This window comes from Humulus lupulus, chromosome 8, assembly GCF_963169125.1.
Source record: "Humulus lupulus chromosome 8, drHumLupu1.1, whole genome shotgun sequence".
In the NCBI taxonomy this organism is placed as follows: domain Eukaryota; kingdom Viridiplantae; phylum Streptophyta; class Magnoliopsida; order Rosales; family Cannabaceae; genus Humulus; species Humulus lupulus.
In genome coordinates this window covers 98,093,236-98,120,920 of record NC_084800.1, presented here as the reverse complement: position 1 = coordinate 98,120,920, position 27,685 = coordinate 98,093,236, and the positions used below count along the sequence as shown (strand labels likewise).

Genomic DNA, 27,685 nt, shown 5'->3' with positions numbered 1-27,685 from the left:
TTTCGTAATGCACTGTTCACAAAAAACCGAGTCAACAATTATTATTATTATTATTCCCTGTAATTCAATTACTATTATTTTTTATTTTATAAATATTTTTAATTTTAAAAAGAATTCTAAGCAAATTATTTTAACAAAATCATCTTGAATTTCAATTATAATTTAATTATTATTATTTCTTAATTTTAAAAAGAGTTTTAATCAAATAATTAAGATGGTTATGATTATAATAAAATATATTTTCACCAAAGTGGTAGAAATTTACAATCTTGAATTGATTATCATATAAAAAGTCTTAAAATTATGCTAATTAAAAGAATAACATACTAAGTTAATATTAAGACAAAAGATAGGATACTAAAATTGTATTAATTTAATAATTGAGTACTAATTTGGTACTATAACAAACAATATGGGTACTAAAATGTTAGGGTTGATGTCCTAAAAGCATGTAAAGACATTTTATTTGTTTTAAATAAATGTACAATTTTATTATATTTGAATGTTATAATTATTGTTTGATTTAATTATATAATAATATAAAGAAAATTTCCTATTCATTTATGAGAATATGATCTTATATTAGTACGAAAGAATTAAGATCACATATAATGAATAAAACAGACAGTAACATATTAAAGTATGGAATCTTTAATGAATGGTTACTAGTACGGTTTGCTAAGTATACGAGATACAAGTAATCTATATTTGAATTTCTAATGTGGATAGACATATTAGTAAAGGTGTTGTATATAATAGAGATTATATATGACAGGACCGATGAGAATCAATTATCTTTATAAACTTGTCGTTTGACACACAGATTTAATTCTTATCATAATATATGATCATTTGTAGATCAGTCTAAATCCCGAGTATTCATGAACTCATGTTTATGTTTATTGGATCTTTTGATTCACTAGTTAAAGTCTCTTAGAATAATGAGGCTAATGACTTTTGTTTTGGAGATTCAATATCACGAATGGCTGGGAACATGAATTACAATAATGGAATCAACTCTTTCCTAACAGATCAAATATTGGTTCCCTTAAGGGTTAATTTTGGAGCTGAATAGTTATCACATGCGTTTCGTGGAAGGGTTCTCAAAGATTGCCACTTCATTGATGGAACTGACATGCAAGAATCAGAAGTTTGTTTGGTCAGACAAGTGTGAGAACAACTTCCAGGAACTGAAGCAGAGGTTGATTACAGCTCCAGTTCTGAGTCTTCTGACAGATCAGGAGAAGTTTATGATATACTGTGATGCCTCACATCAGGGTTTGGGTTGTATTTGTTGGGAATTGTGCCTTGAAAGCATATGTAGTAGACATTGTTTTATGAAATAAATAAATGAATTGAATTTGTTATGCATATATTTTATGGACTATATTATTCAGTGATAATATTATGTAAATATCAGAAAAATTCCTAAGTTCATATATGTAATCTCAAACACGTATTGGTACGGGAGGATTGTGTTTGAGATAAATGAACTTGAATAGTTCGCAATAAAATAAAGTTATGGAATCTTTAGATTAATTACTGCAAGTACGGTCCACTAATATTATGAATACATGTGATCTAGATCCGGATCACTAGTGTCGTAGGACACTTTAGTGGATGTGCTTTATATATTAGAGAATATATAGAATTAGACCAAATATGTTTATTAATACTTAGTTAAATACCATTTCGAAGTATTAATTAAATATATCAACTGATGATCATATATAAATAGATCTTAATCCTGAAGTTACTATGAACTCCTGTTTATGTTATATGAGTTCTTTGATTCACTCGTTAGAGTCTATCAGAATGATCAGGCTAGAAACTTTTGTTTTGGGAACTCATTAATGTAGATGGCTGGGGACATAGTATACAAATATGGAATCTATGCCTTATCATAAGAGATTGAATAATGGTTCTCTTAAGGGTTGACTTTTGGAACTGAAAGGTTATTGAGCTCAAATTCATAATTTAGTTATGAATTAACCTTCACTAGTAAGGTCAATGGTACTTAAGGAAACAAGAGATAATTAAAAGGGTAAAACGGTAATTTTATTCCCGATTAATTATGAACCATTATTGGAGGGTCAATTTGTATGCAATGATTATATCAATGGATGCTTTATAATTATAAAGTACTCAGTAAATGAAATGTCTATAATTACAAGAGTGCAGTCTCATATTTATAGTTGAATAATCACGAGATTAATAAATTAAGATTATTTAATTAAAGAGTTTAATTAATAATCTCAAATTTATTGGAGCTTGGAACTATAGGTCCATAGGTCCCTATAGCGGCTCTATCAACACTATTCAAGGTAAGAGTTTATATGAATGGAAAAATAGTTTAAAGACATATTTAAGAAGAAATTTGTTATTCGGGCCAAATATGCAATTATATGATAATAGTGATTAATTAATTAATTATAAATGAGTTGTAGTTAAAAAAATTAATTAATATTTAATTATTGTATAATTTTCGAAATTATAATGAATTAAATATTTATTTTCGAAAAAATTGGATTTAACTAATTAGTATAATTAATTAAATATCTTTAATTGAATGGGAGATAATGATCTGATAAGTTCAAATTTGATTTGAATTTAAAAGATTAATATTTATTCAAATAATTAATTATATTTGATAATTAGTTAAAAAGATATTTAATTTAAATTTGAATTAGTTATCACATTGTTAGATCTTATCTGACAAAGTAGTTTGAATAAATAATTAAATCAAATATCCCTAAAAATAGGGGTGGTACACGTGCACACACAGTCTATGGATTGTGTGTGGCGTGTATTGCTATTTTTCAGGGATAGGATTTTCATTTTTATTTGATTAATTAATTAATAATTCAAAAAATTAGTTTTTGGATATTTTCATTAATAAAATAATTAATTAATTAAAAAGCACATTGTAAGTTGGTTACAGATTTATTTTTTAAATTTGAATATTTTCTTTTAAGTATGACTAATCATAAAATATACAGATAACTAAGAAAACTCAATCTATTCGCTCTATGAAAAAATAGAACGATATTTTTCTCTCCCTGAAAAATAAAGAACCAAACCTCAGGCCTATTCTCTTTATCTCATGTGTTGAATACATCAAGTAGAATCACAAATAAACTATCATTCATTCTCTAAGTGCCCACACACTTCTTGAGGTGTAGAGAATACTGTGGAAGATCTTGGTGTGAGTACCTAGGAGCAGCTTGGATAAGAAGATCATTCTAATTACGAAAAGATAGCAAGGACACTTGATAGGCTTCAAGAGGTATGATTTCTATTCTTAACTTGTTTATGATTAATGTATGTATATTAATAGATCCGCATATTTAAAGGTAGTTTAAATATGTTACAAAATTTTTGTTGTACACTGGGCCAACCCCACCACCTTTCCGCTGCGTATTAGGAAACTCGTTCCTAATAGTGTTCTTATGCAGTTGGGGAAAGTGATTGCCTATGCATCATGTCAGTTGAAAGAGTATGAATAGAGATACCCCACTCATGATCTAGAGTTGGCAGCAGTGGTCTTTGCATTAAAGGTATGGAGGCATTACATTTATTGGGAAAAGTGTGAAATATACACTGACCACAAGAGCCTGAAGTACGTTTTCACACAGAAAGACCTGAACATGAGACAGAGGCATTGGCTGGGGTTGGTGAAGGATTATGATTGTGAAATCCTGTATCACCCAAGAAAGGTCAACGTGGTTGAAGATGCCTTAAGTCGAAAAGGTTTGGGACAGATTTCCAATGTGAGACTGATATATCAGAGAGTTGACAAAGGATATGACCAGAGCTGGTATAGAGTTACTGGTGGGCCAGTTGGCCAACATTACGCTACAGTCAACATTGTTGGAAAGAATAAAGGAAGGTCAGTTGGGAGATCCACAACTGACAAAGATCAGAGAGGACGTTCTAGCTAGAGTGTCTCGAGACTATAAAGTATCAGATATGGGCTTGTTGAGATACAAGGGTCTACTATGTATTCTAATGGACATTGATATCAGGCGGGAGATTCTGGATGAATTTCATACTACTCCTTACTCTTTGCATCCAGGCACCACGAAGATGTATTAAGATGTGAGATCAATGTATTGGTGGCCTGGGATGAAGAGGGATGTGACAGAATATGTGGCTAAGTGCTTGACATGCCAACAGGTCAAGGCTAAGCATCAGAGACCAGCAGGGCTATTGCAACCTCTTGACATCCCAGAGTGGAAATGGGAGGACATCACAATGGATTTCGTGGTGGGGTTACCAAAAACTGTGGGTCAACATGATTTAGTGTGGGTTATTGTGGATCGATATACCAAGTCAGCTCACTTTTTACCAGCGAGGACAACTTATACAGTTGACCAGTATCCAGATCTCTATGTGAAAGAGATTGTGCGCCTTCATGGGGCACCGAGGTCGATCGTGTCAGATCGAGGCCCCACATTCACTTCTAAGTTCTGGGGAAGTTTGTAGAGGGCCATGGGTACACAGTTGAAGTTCAGTACTGCTTATCATCCTAAGACAGATGGACAATCTGAGAGGATGATCCAGATATTAGAGGACATGCTGCAATCATGTGTGCTAGACATTGGTGTGTCCTAGAGTAAGTATTTGCCTTTGATAGAGTTTTCCTATAACAAAATCTATCAGTCGACCATTAGGGTGGCTCCTTATGAAATGTTGTATGGCAGGAAATGCATATCTCTCATTCATTGGGGTAAGACAAGAGAAAGGAGATACTTGGGTCCTGAGGCAGTTCAGAGGACCAATGAGGTCATTGAGAAGATTAGAGCTCGGATGCTCGCTTCTCAAAGCAGATAGAAAAGTTATGTTGATCCCAAACGCGAGAACGTGGAGTTCCAAGTGGGAGACTATGTCTTCCTTAGAATATCGCCATGGAAAGGGGTGAGAAGATTTGGGAAGAAAGGTAAGTTGAGCCCTAGATTTGTAGGTCCATTTGAGATCCTGGAGAGGATTGGACAGGTGGCCTATAGGTTGGCATTACCACCAGCATTGTTGGTTGTGCATAACGTATTTCACATTTCAGTTCTTTGGAGGTATGTGTTAGATGTGACTCATGTGTTGAGTTACGAGGATCTGGAGCTTGAGGCAAATCTCTCCTATGAGAAACAACCAGTCCAGATACTAGACAGATATGACAAGGTCCTGAGAAATAAAACTATACCTTTGGTTAAGGTATTATGGAGGAACTTCTAGGTCGAGGAAGCGACCTGGGAGCTGGAGTCAGATATGCAGAGTCAGTATCCCGAGTAGTTCAGATAAAATTTTGAGGACGAAATTTCTGTAAAGAAGGGATAGTTGTAATGTCCCAAATTACCTAATAAGGCTTAGGGCCTTGATTAAGGGGTCTGGCTGGAAAATTGTGGAAATTACATGTTTATGTGTTTTATATGCATCTAATTATGTGGTTATGTGAGTTATATTATTATATGACTTGATATGCATGTTTAGGTGTATTAATTAAGCATGTGGGCCTGTTTCTTATTAGAAGGACATTTTTGTAATTTGGCCCGTTATGGGTATATTTGGCATATATGTGATATATGTGTGGGACCACATTATTATGTGGATATATTTGGGTTACTCGACACGAGGCGATCCTAGGGAGCAAGTTAGCGGGAAAGTCACAACAGGACAAATACTTGACTCGGGGTGAGTCATGGGGTATTTTGGGTATTTAGTATATTACCGGCTTATTGGGTATTGTGAATGATTATTTGATGATACAATGGGAGTTAGTGAGATCAGGAGGAAATTATGAGAATTTTGACTATTTTACCCTCGTGGGCGTTTTTGGGACCCGAGTCTTGGGATTTAGTTGAGGTTACTTAAGCTCAAAGTATTCTGTTAGAAAGAAAAGTACGATCAAAACACGGTTTCTCTCTCTTTCGTTATCCATTTTTATTGTTCGTCGAATTTTTTAAAGGAAACTCGAGTTTTAGGACTCGGATTCAAGCAAGGATCGAGTCATAATGATTTTAGGAAAGATTAGAAGTTTATTAGCCAGAGTATTTAGCGAGAAACAATATAATCAGAGGTAATTGAAGCTTTGAATTTTTGAGTTTCCATTTCCTGAAATTTTTTAAGTTTTGAATTTGGATTTTACGTCTTGAAGAGTTTTTGAATGATTTGAAGCTTGGGTTTTGAGGATTTTGTGCCATTGAGATGATTGTGAACTTTGTTTTTGAGATTTGGGTATGTTTGGATAGGTTTTTGGAAGGATTTAAAGTGGAAAATCGTAGTTTTTGGGCCGTGTTCGTGGTTGGGTCGCGACCCTTTTATTGTGTGTCGTAGCCCAAGCTTGAAAAAATGAGGTTTTTGGCTGTTGGGGGAATTTTGGGCCGCTGCCCCTTTTTGTCAGGTCGCGGCCCACGACACAGACAGAGAGGGGTTTAGCCCTTGTTCTTAATGAGGCTATGGCCTGGGTTTTTGGGGACGCGGCCCAAAAGGGCAGAAATGGCCAAAATGGGTTTTTATTGATGGGAACTTAAACCTAAGGGCTTGGGATCAATCCTACTACCCAATTTGGTAAGATACGATGTCCCAGAGGCTAGGACTCGGTTCAGAAGCCTTTATTTACTCATTATTGACGAGATTCTATAATTGGTTGTGACTAGGTTATCGCTAGGGGCTCAGCATCAAGATCGTGCTCGAGGGTCGTTCTTATTTTACATTATACTCGAACCTGAGGTAAGAAAACTGCACCTATTATGTGACATACGTGTTTAGGGCTTGGCCCAAATACTGAATATGATTTTGATTGGCCCCTATAAATGTGCATGATTATGATTATACTTGTGATTATTGATGAAGCATGTTGAGTGCTCTATATATGGATGTTTGTTATATGATGAATGCCTGTTAAGCATTATATACTTGAGAAAACTATTGACTTATTAGTCAAGGATGGCAATAGCGATGAGTGTTGTTTGTAAAGCATTGACTTATGAGTCAAGGGCGGCAATAGCACGCTGAGCGCTGGTCGATATGATTGGATCTAATCAGGAGAGCATTGCATGCTTGTTCGACCCAATGGTCGAAGAAAACTAAAGTGTTAGGTACACTACGTCAGCTCCAAGGCTGGTTATGCAGAGGATAGGGCAATGGACCCCAGTGTGACTGATTAGTCATGTGCTTGGGCAACGGGCCCCGATATAATTCTGTTAATCACTTGTTTAGGCCATTTGGTCCCATATGACGTTATAGTCTTTTTTGTGAATGGTATGCATGCATGAGTAGGTTATTACTGCTGGAGTGTGCTAGACATGCATCTAAATTTGTATATATTGTTGCACTTGCATTAAGTTTTTCTTGCTGGTCCATGGCTCACAGGTGATACATGGTGCAGGTAAAGGGAAAGGAAAGTTGGACCAACCATGAGTTGGAGAGCTTAGGTGGCGATGTGTACATATGCAACTGCTTAACCACCACGACCAAGGTTTTTCGAAGGAACTAGGGTGTAACCCTATTTTGCCACTTAGGTCGGCGGGTTGTAACTTTTGGTTTGTAACGACCTTTTTGGAACTGTAAACAACTTTGTAAACGTTATTGTGGGATCCCATGTACAGTTTAATGTTTTTAATGAAACATCCATTCCTTTAAACCAACAATTTTTAACCCTAGATCAGTATTCACACTTACATGCACGTTTATGGCCTAATTGCTCGTTTAGCGAGTTAAGCACTATTTAAAATACATAGTGTAACGGTCTTGGCTAATCAAGGCATTACAACTTGGTATCAGAGCGTGTCAAGGTTAAGGGTTCCTGAAGACAGGCTGGGCATGTACACTCGCCACTAAATGACTTAGGGTTTGGTAACTATTTATGTAATTATGTGCTTAACTGCTTGAATATGATCTAAATGCTTTATCTGCATGACTTATTAGATAGCATGAGATATATTGATAAGGCCTGGCCCTTGACTGCTGCATGATATAAAAGTATGTGCTTATTAGCACTAATATTGCTCGTGAATGTAAAAGAAATGCTTATTAGCACTGTTATATGGACATGTAGGTCAAGACACGCTCATTAACACTGTCATAGATACATGTATGTCAAAAAATGTTTTTGAACATTGTTATATGGTTATGAATGCGAAAATGCTTAATAGTATTGTTATTTGTTATGGATATCAGAATGTTCTTATTAGCACCATACTTGGATATGAACATGAATCGACATGCTTATTAGCATGACTGTTGAATGTGAATGGTTATATGCTTGATCTTGGACTGTGAGGTGGCAAGAGGTTTAGTTATCACTACCTAACTGGCTGAATTGATTATTGCAGCAAGGTATAAGCTTGGAAGTATGCTTCCAAGGCAGATTGAATCATCACCTGGCCAGGTGGATCAGTGCCAGAATGATAGACAAAGTCAGGATAGTGACCAGGGCCAAACCCCTCAGCCAGCTCTTGAAAACTAGCAGCAGTTGCTTGCTGATTTGCAAGCCAGGGTAATGAGGCAGGAAGAATAAATCCGCCTTCTGAGACAGCAACAGGTTCCTGCAGGGAACATCTTGCCAGAGGCACCACCTGTAACGGTGCCAACAGTTGAGCAGCTGTCAAAGGCTGGGAACAAATGGGAACCTCTTTATGAAAGGTTCAGGAAACAACACCCTCCAGTTTTTTAGGGTAGTGCAGATCCAGCTAAGGCACTCTTTTTTTTTCCTACAGAATTCTAGGTTATGGGCATATGAGGACAAATGCTTGCTGATATAAATTAACTGGTTGTTTGCATCAGTGCCCCACTGACGCAAACGGCCGTTAAACAATATCATCGGGGCATTGACGCAAACGCCCTTGTTTAAAGCCGTCAGTGTATGTATTGACGCAAATGCCCTTGCATTTGTGGCAGTGCCCAACTACCACAAATGCTAATTCTCGGTCAACGGCGTCAGTCAACTACGTTGACTGACGCGTTTGACTGACACAAATGACTTTTTTTTGTAGCAGTATACATATATTGATTATATCGATAGACCACAAGAGAAAACTCTGTAAATATAATTCTATAAATACTTAGAGGGAAATTCCATATTTATAGTGGAGTAATCATGGAATTAATAGATAAGATTATTATATTAAAAAATTTAATTAATAATCTGGTTTATTGGAGCTTCGTATTATAGGTTCATGGTTCCCAGATCACTTCTGTCCTACACTGTCAATGGTAAGGATGTCAAAATAAAGAATTGTAAAGAAAAATGACTAGATTGCAAATGAATTAATTTTCCAGGGCATGAAATCATTATGTGATAATTATGGGTAATTAATTAATTATTTAACTATATAATTTTTATTTTGAGAAACTATAGGTTAAAATTAATATTAATATTATTTGGATTAATATGAAGAGAAAGAATAATAAATATCTTATTTACAATATGATATTTATTTATTTAATTTAAATCTGATATTTTAAGATAAAGTTGATTTTGAATTAACTAATATTTATGTTGGGATAAATATATTGTCTTAAAGATTAATTAAATAAACAAATGAGAAAATCAGGGAAATCCTGATTAGGTTGGGCGACACACACTGTGCAGCACAGTGTGTGGTGTCTAACTCAGGGATTCATATCCCTAGGATTTGAATTTTGAATTTCAAATAATTTTATTTAATCAATTATTTAATTATTTTTTAAAATGTGATTGTTGACGCGGTTCTTCGCCAATAGGTAATTATACGAATAAGTAGGATGGATTAGTGCTAATTGGTGAACCGTAATATGAAAATAGCTAAATTATAGACTTGAGAAATGAATATCATGGGAAGGTGATCACTCATTTCTTTTTAGGTGGTTCGAAGGTTAAAATCACTCTAGTCCACCAGTCGATATTATTGATATCTCTTGGCTATTTCTTACAGAGTATTTCTTTACAAAAATATGCCAACCCCTTGCACTGCCCAGGATCTTGGTATTTATAGGAAGAGGATACTTGGGTTGGCAACGGGGTCATCCCGTGATCTCTTTACCCTTCACGTCATCTCTGTGACACTGATGATTAATTCCTAAAACCTTACAGTGAAGTGTGGTCTAATCAATAGGTAAGGAGGGATAATGGGTCGCATGACCCAAATCAGGCGTGGGATGTCTGAACACACACGTTTATACTGCGCGTTCGAAAATTCAGGAATGGAATAGACATGTGATGTCTGATATATGCACGTTTATATTGCGTGATTGACTTTACAAGGATTCGGTTGTCAGATCTCTGCCGTATCACGAGTTTAACGTAACGCCAGCTCGTGACATCCATACTGCTAACCCGCTGCCTCCGAGTAGCAGTTAACTCTCTAATCAGCTCGGGCTGGACAGATGGAAGCCCGTAATAATAGCTCCGGGTGGACGATTTACACATGGCGAATCGAATTTGGCCATTTTCCAGCTCGCCAATAACGCACGGATGTTTAGGGCGTACAGTGATTTAAATAAATATAAATATTTCATCAGTTTTAATTTGAATTATATTTTTAATAAAATAAAGATTATTTAATTATATTAAATATCCTTATATAAGCCTGATAGTACATGACTTTTAGAAGAAGCTTTATTACTATTTTTTAGAATAAAACTATAGGCTCTCTCTCTCTAAAGCGATAGTTTTCTCAAAACCTGAAGACTATTCTAAACCTTCTCTCAGTCAAACCTCTCTAGACTCGTGTATTGAGTACATCTAGAGAGTCACATAAATCAACATTTTGAATCCTACGTGCCCACACACGTCTTTGTGTGTTTGAGGATTGATCTGGAAGATCCGAGTGTGAGCTTTCAAATTGCTGGATTGGAAGATCGTTGCAAAAAGATTCAAGGACACTTGATAGGCTACAAGTAGGGATGCATATTTTCCTCATGGGGACGGGTCCCCGTTTAAATAGGGAACGGGGTGGGGACGGGAATAATTTTCAATCCCCGAATGTTAAATGGGGCGAGAGTGGGGATGGCACTCCCTGCCCCGACAGGCTCCTTGCCCCGACGAAGGCCCATTTAAATTATTATATATTTTTATAATATTTTATATCTTTCTTTATGTGTTATATAGTGATCGTTACATTAAAATCAAATATGATTAAAGCTAAAATGTAAAAGTATGATAATTATACAAATATTTGAGATATATAAATCTACCAGTTCCATTCTTATAATTGCAAAATATTTATATATATATATATAATAAATTGTTATAATTTTAAGTTAATTGTTATTTAAAACAAATCATTTGAGAAAAAATTCAAAGAATATTTTATAATCTTTTTTTGAAGGAAAAATAAATGTTCATTAATAATAAGTTAATCGTACACAGTACATTACAAATATGATAAATCTCATAAAGCAAAATCTAACAATTAGATTAAATTCGAATTAAGAACTTTTTAAGACAATCAAGTTTTTTTGTGTTTTGTCAACATTTATTGTACACAAAACTCTATAATAGTTTTGAAATAAAAGTAATTTTCATAAAAAATTTCAAACTATATCTTACATGAATGATTTTATTCTGTTCCTATATAATAGTTTTAAGAAAGGAAACCTCGAACTATAACATTTGTACTTTTGTCCTCTGAATTTTTTCGTTTGTAAAAAAATACCCCTAAATTATAGCATTTGTAGACTTTTGCCCATTTCGTCCAAAATAGTAACCGGTTGTTGACGTGACAGTTAAAATAATTTTTTATTAATTAATTGATTTTAAATTAGAAAATTTTTTAATTTTTTTTAAATATTTTAAATTACATAAATTCAATAAGCAAAAATATTTTTTAATCAAAATATAATTTAAAACAAAACTAAAATCAATATTTCTAAACTAAATTATTCTTTGAACTAAACTAAATTAAATTTTTTAATTTTTTGCTTGATTGTTTTCTAAATGTGTTTGGTTATATACGTTTGAAATGTTAATTTGGTTGAGTTTTTATTTTAATTTTGTTTAAAGAATTTAATTTAGTTAAGAAATATTGATTTTAGTTTTGGTAATATTATATTTGGATTAAAAAAATTATGTTTATTGATTTTTTATTTATATGATTTTATATAATTTCATAAATTTATAATAAGAATTTATTAATTTTTTATCTCGTAAAATAATTTTATTTAATTTTTCTAATTTAAAATCAATTAATTAATAAAAAAATTATTTTTAAATATTTTTTTAACTGACACCTCAACAAACCATTATTATTTTGAAGGAAAATGACAAAAGTCTACAAATGTTATAGTTGGTATTTTTGCCAATAAAAAAAAGGACAAAAATCTACCAATACTATAATTCAAGGGATAAATAACATTTTGTCCTATTATGATTATCATCATTTTTCAAACAAAGAGTTGTAAAATCCCAAAGTATCAATGTCATAGATAATAATTGAGAAAATTACACACATCACCATATATCTAAAAAAAAAATTTGAAATATACAGTATATATCATATATATATATGATTTAATTTTGGGAAATTTGCATCTATGCCGCAAGTTAATAAAAAAAAGTCTAAATATATGGTAATTGAAATTAATTACAAATATATGGCACATAAATGATGCCAACTAATAAATAATCTATTGGTAAATATGACACCTAAGCCCATTCAATAACACATGTAATTTTTTCTCATAATAAATTATTAATGTTTTTAAAAACTAATAATATAATTATTAATTATTAGTATTATAAAGACGAATCTAATAATTTGAAAACTATTTATTTGATAATATTATAATATGGCCAAATCTATCACCATAAATTAGTTTGTTGGTTTGATTTTTTTTTTAACGTATTCTCTTTTGACTAAATTAATCAAAACAAAAAAAATATTTGCAAAATAAAATGTTACTCGTGAAAACCAATCTAAATAAATATTAGTTTTTGTTTAACAAACAAATAAATATAGATTTTAATACTTAAAATTTGGTCATCATTTACTTAGTAATTTGAAAATTCATTATCACTGTAACAAATTCTTTTATTTTTGTTAACATGTTTGTAACAATAATTTACAAAATTAATTTTATAAGTAAAATATTCAATTTTTGTAACTAAAAAATTTACAAAAATGTTAGATGTTAGAACAACTAATATTATAACAAGGAGTAACAAAACTATTACAATTAATAATAAAATTGTTACATGCAATAACTAAAACTCATTAAAAAAGTATAAATATGTTACAAGATTGTAACAAGTAGTAACAAAACTATTACAATAAGTAAATAATTTTTTAAAATTTTGTAAACAACAATTACAGATTAATTCATAACAAAAAAAAGTCTATTTTTGTAACAAAAGTTTACAAAACTAATTCACAAATAAAATTATATTTTTCAACTAATAGTTGCATAAATAATTTATATATTTACTTAACATAATTATAATAAAAATTTACTAGTTTTATAATTTTAATAGTTATTTATTCTCCCAATATTATTCATAACACAACGTTACTAATTTGTAACATATTGTTATTATTTCAATAATTACTCATCTTTTAATATTATTTAAAGAGATTAATTTTAGGAAAATTCACAAAAATACATTGACATTTAAAAAAAATGAAAAATACGGTAGATTACAAAAATACGAAATTATTATGAAAAACACAGAATGACAAGTGTAAATATGGAGTAGCAGTGAAATACAACTTTTTTTGTTAATAGCCGTTACAAATTCGTAAACATGTGTTACAGATGCGTAAACCAGTTTATAAAAATATTTTTGTAAACAACATTTACAGATATATAACAAAGTTTCACAGATTTGTAAACAAGTTTTACATTTTTGTAGACAACATTTACTGAATAATTCATTGCTAATTTTTTTTATTTTTGTAACAATGGCTTACATAAATAATTTTATAACTAAAAAATATTATATTTGTGACTAATGTTTTTAAAAAATAAGTTGTGAATTTAGTTAACATATTTGTAACAAAAATATCTAAAACAAAGTTTGCAACTAAAAGAATTTCATAATTAGTATATACAAAAATGTTAAATTGCATTAAACAAGTAACATATATATTTTTTTTAAAAACCTGTAACAATTAATAAAGAAATAGATTATATTGATTAAATATATAATATTTTATGTAAGCAAAAATATTTATTTAATATTAATAATTATATTTATTTTAAATATTTATAAGTAAAATAAATTTATTTGTAATTATTATTATTATTATCATACCAAAAGTATCTACGAACAAAAAGACAAAAAATTAAAGTATTGAGACTTTTTTTTAAATATATAATATAAAAATTGTAATATTTGTATTATAGGAATTAATATAATTAAAATAGTAAAATGTAAGATGAAAATTATATTGATTGGACAAAAAAAAAATTAAAGTGATTTCACACATAATATTTGAAAGAAAAGTTGATTTGACAAAAAAATATATATAATGGTTCAAAATTACATATCAATAACATATGGTTAAGAAGAAAAAAAATGTGTGTACATATTAGTTGGGAGGAGCACAGTAAATTTGTAATTCTTTTTAAATTGCAATATAAAGTGAATTTTTTTTTAAATTGCCGTGTAAGATGTAAATCACCCATAATAATTTGGATATACACTAATATTCTCTATTAGGTTGTCAACATATTTTAAATAGTGTGAACTTAAATTTTACGTGTCATATTTTAAAAACCGACTAATTTGAAAAGTACTATTTCTCATTAAAAGTTTACATTGATTAAGAACTGGGTATGGCCTTTGAGTTGGTGTAACAGCTAATTTGATACAGCCGTAGTTTATGGAATAATTTTATCCATGCCCTGGAGCTCCCTCTCCAGGGCATGGATAAAATTTTATGTTGGAATGTGAGAGGGGTTAACAGCCAACTTAAACATAGAGAGATCAAGAACTTAATCATATCTAAAAAAGTTGGGCTGGTTAGTCTCTTGGAAACAAAGGTCAAAAATAAGAATATGGGCAAATTATACTTGAGTTTATTTTCTGGTTGGTCTTTCACTACTAATAATCCTTGGATAGACAAAGGAAGAATAATAGTAGCTTGGAATCCGAATTTGTATACTGTTGATATTCGAAGCTGCTCCAGTCAATACATTCATTGTTATGTTCAGGCCACTCATATGACAGGAAGTTTTTTCATTACCTTTGTATATGGTTTTAATGATGGAAAATTGAGAGAACAATTGTGGTTGGACATTCAGGTGTTAGCTATGAAGATAAATGAGGCTTGGATTATCTTGGGGGATTATAATGAAATTTTGCATCAGAATGAGAGAATTGGAAAGAAGACTGTTATAAAACCTTCCTTGAGCCTCAGAGATTGCATGACTCACTGTCAAATGGAAGACTTGAAGTTCTCTAGGTGTTTTTATACATGGACAAACAAGCAAAGGCCTGAGGATCGTGTATACTCCAAAATCGATAGAGCTATGGTTAACATCAAATGGACAGAACAATACACAAATTCTGAAGCTGTTTTCCTCCCTGAAGGTATCTTTGATCATAGTCCCATTCTTATTTCTTTCTATTTGGATGTGGAAATTGGGAAACAACCATTCCGGTATTTTAGAATGTGGAAGGAGGCACCTGCATATGCATCTAAGCTGTGCACTCTCTGGAATCAATTAACTTCGGGTACTGCAATGTATAAAGTTGTCCTGAAGTTAAAAAGGCTTAAACAGATGTTCAGAGTCATCAATAGAGAGGGATATCATGATATTCATAAGGCCGAAGTACAGGCTAAGCTTCACCTGCTAGAGCTACAACAAAGTTTGCATCGAGATCCTCTTAATGAGGCCTTACTTCATCAGGAGTCCTTAGCTAGGGAAGAATATACACGGTTAAACAGAGCATATCTGTCATTCCTAGCACAGAAAGCCAAAGCTACTTGGGTGATGAATGGGGATGAAAACACTACTATTTTCCATGCTTCGTTGAAAGTTAGAAGGCTGCAAAATCGCATTTATTCTATACAATCTGAGCAAGGTAACTGGGTGGATACAACAGATGGGGTACAGAGAGCTTTTCTGGATTATTATCAGACCTTATTGGGGACCCAAATGCTGAGGAGAAGAAAGGTTTCACAGGCCATTATTGACTTAGGTCCTGGAATCTCTGAGGAGCACTCTAAGTTGCTGTCTCTCCCGTTTACTACACAGGAAGTTAAAAAGGCACTATTTTCCATTTCAGGCTTAAAGGCTCCTGGGCCTGATGGATATGGTAGTTATTTTTATCAAGATAACTGGGATTTAGTAGGTCCGGAGGTGTGTGCAGCTGTTCTAGACTTCCTAACCACAGGGAAATTGCTTAAAGAAATTAATGCTACAACCATCACCCTCATTCCAAAAACCAAATGCCCTGCCAAAGTGAGTGATTTTAGACCAATATCCTGTTGTAATGTACTGTATAAAATTGCCTCGAAAATGATATGTGCAAGGTTGAGAGGGGTATTACCAGATTTGATTGCAGAAAACCAAGGAGGATTTGTCCATGGGAGGTACATAGGCCACAACATAATGATCTGTCAAGACCTTGTACAACATTATGGAAGGAAAATCAGTCAACCAAGTTGTTTCCTTAAAGTGGATCTGCAGAAGGCATATGATACAATAGAGTGGGATTTTATAGAGGAAATGCTAGAGGCTTTCAAATTTCCAAAGAAGATTATCAATCTTATCATGATATGTGTTCGAACTCCTAAATTTTCCTTAATGATCAATGGATCTTTATGTGGTTTTTTTGCAGCAAAAAGAGGCATAAGGCAAGGAGATCCTTTGTCTCCATTACTGTTTGTCTTAGGTATGGAATACCTCTCTCGGATCATGATTAAAGTAGGATCTTGCTCAGATTATAAATATCATGTTAAGTGTAAATCTTTGAAATTGAATCATTTATGCTTTGCGGATGATCTACTAATGTTTTGCCATGGAGACTTTGTTTCGATTTTATGGATGCTTAGAGGGCTCAAGCTCTTTTCGGGGACTTCTGGCCTAGTACCAAACCAAAACAAATCTGCATTCTACTGTAGTGGTATGGCAGAGTCTGAGGTTAATCGAATCACAGCCGCTTCAGGATTTGCCAGGAGTCAGTTGCCGTTCAGATACCTTGGTCTTCCAATCTGTTCTAAGAGACTCTCATCAGTAGAATGTGGCCTTATTTTAGAGAAAATGGTTCATCGAATTAGGCAATGGAGCACAAGAAACTTATCTTATATGGGCAGAGTTACTCTAATAAACTCAGTTTTACTGTCTATACATTCATATTGGGCCCAAATTCTGATATTGCCGAAGAAAGTGTTGAAGGACATTGATGCCATTTGTAGAGCTTTCCTCTGGAGAGGAATGAGTGACAATGCAGGGCCTGGACTAGTAGCTTGGCATCATATCTGCAATGCTAAAACAGGTGGAGGGCTGGGGTTTAAGAGAGTTGTGGATTGGAATATTGCAGCCATAGGAAAATACATATGGGCTATTGCTTCAAAAAAGGACAATCTATGGGTTAAATGGATACATAACATCTATTTGAAGCAAATGGATTGGTGGGATTACAAAGCTCCATTGAATAGCAGCTGGTATTGGAGGAAAATGGTGGCTGTTAAGGACATGTTTAAAGCTAAAATCGATAAGGCATCTTTTGCAGCACTGAAGTTCAGTATCAAAGTCAGCCATGATTTGTTGTTTGATTCCCCTATCAAAGTAAACTGGGCAAAGTATGTTTGGGAGAGGTTCTCTGTACCAAAACACAGATTTGTCTTCTGGTTAGCCATGATGCAGAGATTACGCACCAGAATGTTCATTCACAAGTATGATCCCTCCATTGATTCATCATGCTTATTCTGTGGAGATTTTAGTGAAGATGTTCATCACCTTTTCTTTCAATGCAAATATAGTAGAACATGTCTAATACAGGTGAAAGAATGGCTGGGCTGGAAAGTTAAAGCAGAGGAATATGGGTGCCTTCTGCATTGGATTGGGAAAACTAGAAGATGGAGTAGATTTCAGAAAAGCACTTTGACAGCAGTTCTTGCTTCTCTGATCTACCATATTTGGAGAGTGAGAAATGACCTTCTGTGGTCTCAAAAGATGTGGACCATAGATCATACCATCCAGGCAATACAAAGGGATATCAGATTGAGGATATATCCTTTAATTACAAGCAAAACAAAGCCCTTAGATAAAGATTGGTTTCAGACAATTTGTCAAAAGTAGTTAATGAGAATGTACAAAGATAAGATGTATTAATGATAGTATTAGTGGGGACACATATTGGGGAATTGTAGATTGGGAATATATAGTCATATACCATACATGGCTGTACATGAATTGGAGATTGTACATGAGTTGGTTTTTGAGCAATACAATGATCTTATTTACCAAAAAAATAATAATATATTGAGGTGGATTTAAGCAAAACATAGGTAACTTAAGTGATAACAACCTTTAAAATAATAATAATAATTATAAATAAATAAATCATAATAAATATTTTCAATGGATAAAATTTAGAAAGACTGATTTTACTAAAACCATTGAAGAGATTGCCGATTGAAGAGATTGCGAGGGATTGCCGATTGAAGAGATTTGTAGGGTTTAGAAGAATATTAGATACAGAGCACTTTTTTGTGTATTTCATTCTGTGTGAAATGGTTCGACAAGGAACCTACAAGCATTGCTAGCTATAGGGCACGTCCAACACTGATTGGTGCATTTTTGTATCAATTCCATATATTTTATGTCTACCTATAAAAGGTGGTATTTTCGTATCAACTTCACACCATTTTTATTTTTTTTCAATTGCATGGATTAAGATTCATTACACGTGTAATTTTTATGTGCAATTTGAGAGTACACCAATCATTTCTCATGCCTCTGTATACATTCAGAAATGGTAAAGCAGAGGACCACACAACAAAATGGTGAGCAGCTACACTGTCCAGGAATGCAAGAACAGTAAGAGACAATAATAAACAAATACAGTATAAAACCAGATAATTAGGAGACTAATATGTTGCTTATCACGGTTTTTTATTCTGCAAATAAACAATTATTACAATCAAAGCATCATTAATTATTTTTATCCTAATTATCATTATAAATATATATGTTTTTACAATCAAATCAACCATTAATTATTTTTATCCTAATCATCATTAAAAATACAAAATTCAATGTTCGTGCTTGACATACAGATACATTTTTGTGTAAATATTGCTGAACTGATTGATAAAACAACTAAAATATAAGCTAGAGGATGAACAATCAATCAATCAATAAATAAATAAAATATATTATAAAAATACTATTCCTTCTCACCATCTCCAAGCACATTATATATATTTGTGGAAATGGCAATTATGCTTGTTACTACTGCCAAGACTATCATTATTGTTGCCATGATTTTGTCCCTTCTTGTAGACACACCATTAACATTCCTGTAAAATAATTCAGAATCAAAACAACACCAACAAAATAAATTAGAAATTAAAATGAAATAAGCACAATATTATTCCAAACAAAGAGTGAGTGAAAAGAGATGATAACAAACCTTAAAGCAATAGCACCAGGAAAGATAAAGCCAAGGCAAACTGCAGAAGTTGACCCCACAAACTGAAAGAGATACCAAATGTTTGGGAAGGCTATGGCTGCTAAGTATGAAAAAACCAAAAGAGAAAGTGTGATAACCAAAAATCTTTTGGTGTCTGAGGCCAAAAGGGGTTCCTTGGGGAAGAGAAATTCATCTATATTTGATCTTAATGGGAAGTTCAATAGAGGAAAAACCAGCATCAGATGGAGTGCATAGCTCAATCGAACCGCATCGTTAAGCACTGCACCAGTTGCTGTATCAGAGCTTCTATCGAAATTGACTAGTAAGTCTGGCATGATTGAATCTCCGAAGAGTAGGTAGCCAAATAGGCCGATGGCGAAGTAAACTGCCGCGCAAAGAACTAATGCGATTCGAACGGCTAAGAGCATGTCCGATGGTTTGCCTAGCTCGACACCAATTGGATGAACTGTTGGAATATTGGATAGAATAATTAGCACAAAGATTGCAGCCTACATATACGAATGAACATTTGTGGTGTTTTTTACATGTTATTTACCATTGAAATGAAAAGTGAAGGCTGCTACAATGACAGGGACAGCAGTGAACAGGTCAAAGAAGGACGTTTGTTCGTCTAAATGAGGTATTAGTTTTGGATCCTTGGTTTTGCCTTGGATGAGTGCAATTATTGCCATCACAGTACATATTCCAACAAAAACCAAAGCAAGCAAAACTGATATGAATGAGCTGAACTTCAACAATTCTGAGCAAAATAGCCAAAACCCAGATGAAAAAGTCAGAAAATTTAGGCAAAAACATCTGAGATCTCTGCGTATAAGGTTTTTGCCACGAACCCAATTCAAATATTACTGTGAGTTTGACTGACCTACACGCCTTAGTAAAACCAATGGAAGCATAACAAAAACGACTACGACTAAGATGGAAAATTCACGGGAGTTCCACCAATGGATGCCAAACCATTCTCGCAAAACTCCCAAGTGTGCCGTTGTTCCTCCAATTTGACTTCCCGAAAGGACGTCCCCTGAAATTTAAAGTGCAATCTAAATCAACGATTGTAATTCGTATACATCAAAGATGTTATCATCAAGTGATTTTGGCCATGGAAATCAAATTTAGGGCTTGGCAACTTCAATTTCTGACACATGGTATCGGAGTAAACATAGAGAGTTAAAACGAAACTAAATCCTAAATTAGAAAAGACCAACTTTCTAGTACTCAGAAGCTTATACAAGTCAATAGAAGCATACCGATAATGATGAGGTAAATTATCAAACACCCGAGATTAGTCACCATGACACAAACTTGGGTAGCCACCGAGCCGACTCGGCCAAATGACTCGTTCATGACTCCAGCATAGGTGATGGATTCACCGGACTGCGTAAACCTCACCAAGAACTCCACCGAGACTTCAGCTAATAGACCAACAATGATAATAAGCGTAAAAGCAGGTATTACCCCGACGATTTTAAGAGTTGCCGGAATCGACATGATTCCAGCGCCGATTATGGTTGTGGCGATGTTGAACACCGCCCCAGATATAGACGCATGATTCGCCCCCTGCGGTTCCTGTCTTGGAAGTAGCGGAGCGTGTGCTTCAATCGCCGGCGACATCCTCCCCAGTCCAATATTTCCTGATTACGAAGTTTATGAATCAATATATTGTATTGTTCCTATATAATATATGTATGTATAATGGATGGTCCAACGGGGCAGTTAATTTACCAAACTGTCATTGAAGTACATAGGTTTTTTATTTTTATTTTTATTTTTTTAACAAATTGAAGTACATAACATAGGTTGATGACCTGATTATTCTTCTTTTCTGGGAGGGTAAAATGGGAATGTTAAGGTTAAGGTCAAAATAGTGTCTTATCGGTTCAATTAAATCATGTCGATGTTAATAATTTGGATGTTCACGTATTTGCATAATACTAGCCACGGTAACAGTAACTATCTATCCCAAAAATATATCGTTTGTAATTATTAGAACAAATTATTCCTCCCATTAGCATCAATTTAAACGTTCTATATATAAATTTAAGATTTTATATGATGTAATTTTATAGATTTCGAAAAAAATACAAAAATAAAAGAAAATATATGAAACTAATATTTGAGTGAAAAGATATGAACTTCCAAAGTTTTCGTCAAATTTAAGCGTTGAGTATTGATTTTTTATCATTTTGACAAAAAATTAAGCTTTCATGATTGCATCGCAAGAGCATTGAAAAAACAATGTTTTGGCAAATAAAAAAATTTAAGTTTTCATGATTAGATCGCAAGAGCATCGAAATAACATTAATTTTGCATCGAAAAAACATCATTTTGGTAAAAATAAAATAAGTTTTCATGATTAGTATGTATTATTATGCATAATATGTGATATCAACTAGTTTGTCATGTACAACCTTGATCATATATATCACTTTACCTTCTGTATTTTGCGTAAACGTCAAAGGAAAACTACCTAAACTATGCATAATATAAAGACCCACAACAAATAAATACCCTATCTTATAACTATTACTATATTGTGCTAATTTTTGTCTAACTTTCCTAAACTACCCTTGTCTAGGTCTATTCTCTAACTCTCTCTCTATCGTTTTCCGGAGGACTATTGCAGAAAAAAAGAGATCTCACTTAGAACCAGTCGGCCTCCTCCCCACCTAGGGCCACCAGCCACCGCGCCGCCCCCATACCCACCCTGCAGCACCACACCAACCTTCTTCTCAATCAAGAAAGTTCGAAGTTTATCCTCAAATCTCTCTTCTTCCCTCCCCCACTACAAGAAACAAGGTTTTTGCCGACGCAATGCGCATTTAGTGAATTGCGCTGGCAAAAACAAGAACTTTTGCCGACACAATTTTGCACCGGCAAAAGTAACATCAGTTTTTCAAAAAGAAAATACCATAGACTTTTGCCGGCGCATTTCACCTAACGCATCAGCAAAAGGCAAACGTGCATTTTTAATTTGTGCACGTTTTCAACAAAGTAGGTGGCTAGACCTTTGCCAGCGCGTTTCGTTGCGCCGGCAAAAGTCTATTTTGCATCGGTAAAAGTCGGACTAAGTAAAACGACACCGTTTTGTCCTAAGGTTTATTAAAGACTTTTGCCGGCACAACGAAACGCCCCGGCAAAAGTCATAGCGATATTAAACCCGCCGTGAGCCCTTCTTCCCCATTTCAATTTTTTTTCAGAAAAAAATTCTTCTCTCCTCTATGTTAATAGAATCCGACCACCCCATGTCATAATCCCACCGTGGCTCAACTCATATAGTGAAGCTCTTCTCTCTCAAGATTAGTAAATCCAATGGGAAAATTTTTAACATTTTTAGATTTTTTTCTCTATATCTCGTTTTGTAATTGTATTTTTTTTTTGTTATTCTCTCTCTATAAATAGGTGTTACAGCTTCAATCTCTCGGTAGAACAACTCCAAAGGTTAGTTTATATATATATATATTGGTTTATATATATATTTATATCGGTATATATATGTATATATCTGTTTATATATATGTATATATCTATTTATATATATATATGTTTATATATTTATATGTCCGTATATATGTATATTTATATTTATATGTCTGTTTTTTTATATATGTATATATGTTTGTTTATGTATATATGTATATATGTTTATATGTATATATGTAAATGTGTGTGTACATATGTTTATGTAATGTTAATTTTTTTTAGAAAATTGATTAATTAATTGTGAACTATTAATATATATGTGTTGACCCTGATTTTGGCCAACTGACACGGAGTCAAATATGTTTGATTTGGACAAACACGTTGGAAAGAATATGATGAAGAAACAATAAAGAACAAAAGAGTTTATAGTGGTTCGGCCCCAGAATCTGGTAATAACCTACGTCCACTTGAATTATTATTGATATAGGATTCAAAGGAGTGATCAAAGAACTAGGATTCAATGAGTTTCACCAACCTCTGAAATACAAGACAATATATCAAATAGGATAACTCTAATCTCCAATGATCAGAAAGCAAAAAAGAAGAAGAAGATCATTTTCCCTTGAGCCCTCCTTCTCTATTTATAGGCTCAAGGAGGATTTACATTTATTTGTTACAGATATTATTTCCTAAATAGTCAGATACTCAGGAAATCATAGGAGATAATTTCGGATACTATCATAACTGCATAAGATCTTTTCCGCGTATAGCATGCGTACAACCAGGCTGGTCATATGAAGAGATCGAACGTCGTGACAATAGATGTCTTCTTGGTCGATGGTCGAGCACGAATTCTGCCAGATGTTAGTCACGTGTACTAAATGTTTTCCATGTCATCCATGCTTGTTTTTTGGATAACATTTGCCCCCCAAGTTTGTTTAGTGCGACCAGCGATAAAGAAACTTTAAGGAAACAACCGTTCATATCCCCACGATGTCTGTCAGAATCCCCGTGCGATTTTGAAAACCGTGACATAATTATGTCTAATCAAGCCTTTTCAGTTTTCAATAAACAAATTGACGGCTTATACACTTCCCCACGTTTCGAGAATTAAAAGTAATGATTGCTACTTTTTTGCCATACCTCGGTCCCCATAAATACCTTCCTTTTCTTCTTTATAAAATTTTTTCTTACCATCTTTGTCAGGAACTTCAAGAACCTTGCCCTCAGAATACAGAGCTTCGAAACCAGTCAGTCGCCTAGTCGAGGATCTTTCTGACTCGAACTTTTCATTCTCTTCCGAATCTCCATCTTCGCCCAGGTAATCATTCTGTCTTTTTAAACTTTTCATTATACCATGCATGCCGTTTCTAGGTTCTATAATTTCTGTGTTCTTGAATAGGGTTTTATGAGGATCTTTTTGTATAAACCTTCCACTGCTTGGTAAGAGGGCGTCTTTATGCTTTGTATAGGTTAGGACTTAGTTTGATAGTAAGGATCATAGGCTTAGGGCGTAAGATCGAAGTAAAAATTCAATCTTTAAGCTAGGTGAAAAAAAACTGGGTATTTTCCCGCCCTTTAGGAGTCGAAACAGTTCTCTTTCAAAAAACGGTTTATTTCCTCTTTGATCCGTTTCTCAAACCATTAGTGCCGAATCTTAGTGTAGGAGTAGGATGCTGCTGATTTTTTAGACGCGAGCAACGTTATCCCAATCTTCCACACTACTTCGCAGACTGTGTCTTATCTCCTCCATTGTCTATTTTCAGTTCATATGCAAGACCCTTGGGGAGGAGAAAGACCTATTGAAGATGACCTCTTGGCCCAACTACTTGAAGGCGAAGAGAACCCATCTACTTTGATACCAGAAATCCCTTTTTCTCGCCCTAGCTCAAATCGTCCTCCATTCCCCAATCAAATAATGGCCCGAACAAAAACAAAAGCTCGAAAAAGGAAAAACCCTAACTTCTTAGGTCAGCCTTCTGCTGATGCCCCCTTGACCAGAGACCAATGTCCAAAGGCGTGCCCGCCCTCGCCATGTTGACCAGCCAGCCGTTGCGTGGCACGTCGTCCCTCAAAGTACGGTGACACTGCGGATGATTGCCAACTATTTAAACAGATACAATCTGACGGGTGTGACCTTAGTTAAACCATCTATCGACCAGCGAGCCAACCTGCCAAGCGAGGCGTACAGTGCCTGGTCGAGGTTCCACATAGAGGCAGGTGCCACCCTGCCTTTTCACTCGTTTTTTCAGGGGGTGGCTAATTACTTCGAAGCAGCCCCCTTTCAAATCACCCCGAACGGATATAAAATGTTGGCCGCACTCTATATCCTTTATAAGCTCAAAAAATGGCCAGTACCTTCCCCCCACGATGTCAATTTTCTTTTTGACCTTAAGTCCAACCCCAACCAAGAAGGTACGGGGTTTTTTCACTTCTGCCATCAGGAATCCGGACGCACTTTCTTGTCCGACACCACCCATATCTCTAATGTGGGGAAGTATCACCATGAATACTTCCTCACTCCTGACCTTGCTGCGGACAACCTGGCCTTCACCCGAGGAGGTAAAAATTCTTACGCGAGTAGCTTCTTTACTTAGTGTTTTTCTGTCATAATATCTTGACATCCATTGTGTTCCAGGCCCCTGGTTATGTCCCATCCCTACTCCAAGAATGGAGTCAAGGGCAACACTCTTAGCCAGCATGCCAAATGCTGATAAGAGTGTAAAAAACTTAGTCAACGAGGCTAACCTAAGGCTGGTCGGCCTTTGGGGCTCCCAATCTGCAACGAATGAACCTTCGGCGGGCGGTGTCCAAGCCGACGTGGAACCCAAGCAGCAACCTCAGGTGCCTCCTCCTCGGAGGCGGCCAACTGGGGTTACGATCAGGGAACCTGCCGTTCCCCCCCGAGCGGAGAAACCTTCAGTCCCCAAGGGCAAGGGAAAACAAAAGACTGTCGAGCCTACCGAACTTTCTGACGATTCGTCGGATGTAAACGGTACAATAATCTCGCTTTTAAATAATTTTCCAATTCCCTCTCATCTATTTGATGGGGACGGCAACTTTAGGAATGTTCCCTCTTTAAATTCAGATTTCTTCCAGGAACTAGGTAGTTCAGTAACTAATGCTACGACCAGTAGTTGTAGCCGAGGTACTTTACTTGTAATCCTTTTACTTTTATCCCTATTCCCCCTATGACCATTTAATCTCACTGCTCGAGTTGTTTCCCTTTGTGCAGGTATGGACTCTGAGGATGTCTTCGATCATTACGAGGCTGCTGTTGCCTCTTCTGTCCCGAAGGCGGCCGCTGCCTCGTCTGTCCCAAAGAAGGATAGCAAGAGGACTCAAGGGGATAGCAGCAAGACCCCCTCGAAGAAGGCTCGAACAGACGATGCTCCAGCCGCCGCCCCTTCCAAGGAGAACACGACACCTCCGCCCCCCACCGAGCAGTCGACTCCCACAACTGTTAATCCATAGCCCTCCTCTAGGGCCGCTGAAAAGGAGGCATTGGATAACTTGCCCGAAGGCTCCCGGCCCAGCTTCGTGGTTGGGTCAGCCCGAGAGAGGATATACAAACTCTCAAAGCATAGACGCAGTCAGGCCGCCATTACCGATACTGCTTCGATGGATGCCGACCAGGTCGTCAACAGAGGGCTGAACGAGATAGTTAGCGTAAGTAACCTCTTGTTATTTTGTTATTCATATCTGATTTCTTTCCCTTACTTTGTTTCATTTTTTATCCTTCAGGGGCTGCTAACTCTAACTGCTGGCTGGCGCCGCGTTGGGGCGTTGGTTTCTCGCGGAAAGAATTTTGACTCCAGGCTTGCTCAGGCTAAGCAAGTACTTGAGGCTAACAAGGACAAGCTGCTCGAGGAGAACAAGGAGTTTTCCAGACAGTATGAACAAATGTGTGAGGACCAAGCTGTTCTCACTAATGAGCTTCAGGACAGCCAAGAGGCCTTGAAGAAAGCCAACGAGGACCGACAAAAATGGAGGGAAAGTTCTGTACTTGTCACCCAAGAGTGTAAGTAGCTTGGACTCGATCTGACCGCCAGCAGGGAAGAGGCGAAGAAGCTCGAGGATTGAGTGCAGGAGCTTGAGGAGCGAGTGCATGAGCTCGAGGAGGAAGGGGCCAAGAGTTTGAAGAGGTACAAGGAAGCTACCCACCTCTGCTTCTATGAGTTCTGGAAGCACAACCGGGAGGCCAACTTCAACTACTTGTCCGAGCGGTTGAAGAGGACTCTGATGGCGCAGTGCGCCATCCGGTTGGAGGCAGAGGAGAAGGCTAAGGCTCCCGCTGCTGATGCTGAAGCTGGTCCTCCTGCCGACCAGGGCACTCCCCCTAATCCTCAAGACCCTCCTGCTCAGTAAATTTTTTTCTTTTGTTTTGTTTTTATGGTCCACGGGTCTGTTTGTAAAGACAATTTATTTTTATTGCTGCAAGGGCAGCTTTTTTACTTATAATTGAACAATTACATCCGAGCAATACTGCTCGCAGTGCAAAAGCATTTTACTTTTAATTAAACAATTACATCCAGCAATACTGCTCGCAGTATAAAAGATTGCCTTATTGATATTATAATGTTTCTTATAATATATGTTCGCATGACCGAACTTAGAATAGTTCTTTGGTTTGATTTAACAAAACATAAATTTTGAAAAATACTCTAAGTACTATAACATGCTTTCACT

At 35.0% G+C, this 27,685-nt stretch overlaps 1 protein-coding gene across 1 annotated transcript; it reads right to left on the bottom strand.

Moving 5' to 3' along the window:
• Positions 1-19,133: 19,133 nt before the first annotated feature.
• Positions 19,134-21,242, bottom strand: LOC133798206 (amino acid transporter AVT6C-like). The gene is made up of 5 exons (XM_062236422.1): positions 20,824-21,242; positions 20,442-20,597; positions 20,115-20,318; positions 19,559-20,024; positions 19,134-19,445 (listed from the first exon to the last, which is right to left on the bottom strand). Exons 1-5 carry the CDS (start codon positions 21,185-21,187, stop codon positions 19,313-19,315), a joined length of 1,323 nt encoding a protein of 440 aa, XP_062092406.1. The 5' UTR covers positions 21,188-21,242; the 3' UTR covers positions 19,134-19,312.
• Positions 21,243-27,685: the final 6,443 nt, after the last annotated feature.

Excerpts from the sequence above, each read along its gene's own strand:
- LOC133798206 (XM_062236422.1), bottom strand. The coding sequence starts at position 21,187 with ATGTCGCCGGCGATTGAAGCACACGCTCCGCTACTTCCAAGACAGGAA. Across the intron at positions 20,025-20,114 it reads CTTCACTTTTCATTTCAATG|TTCATCCAATTGGTGTCGAG; the intron begins GTAAATAACATG and ends ATATTCCAACAG. Across the intron at positions 19,446-19,558 it reads CCTGGTGCTATTGCTTTAAG|GAATGTTAATGGTGTGTCTA; the intron begins GTTTGTTATCAT and ends ATTATTTTACAG.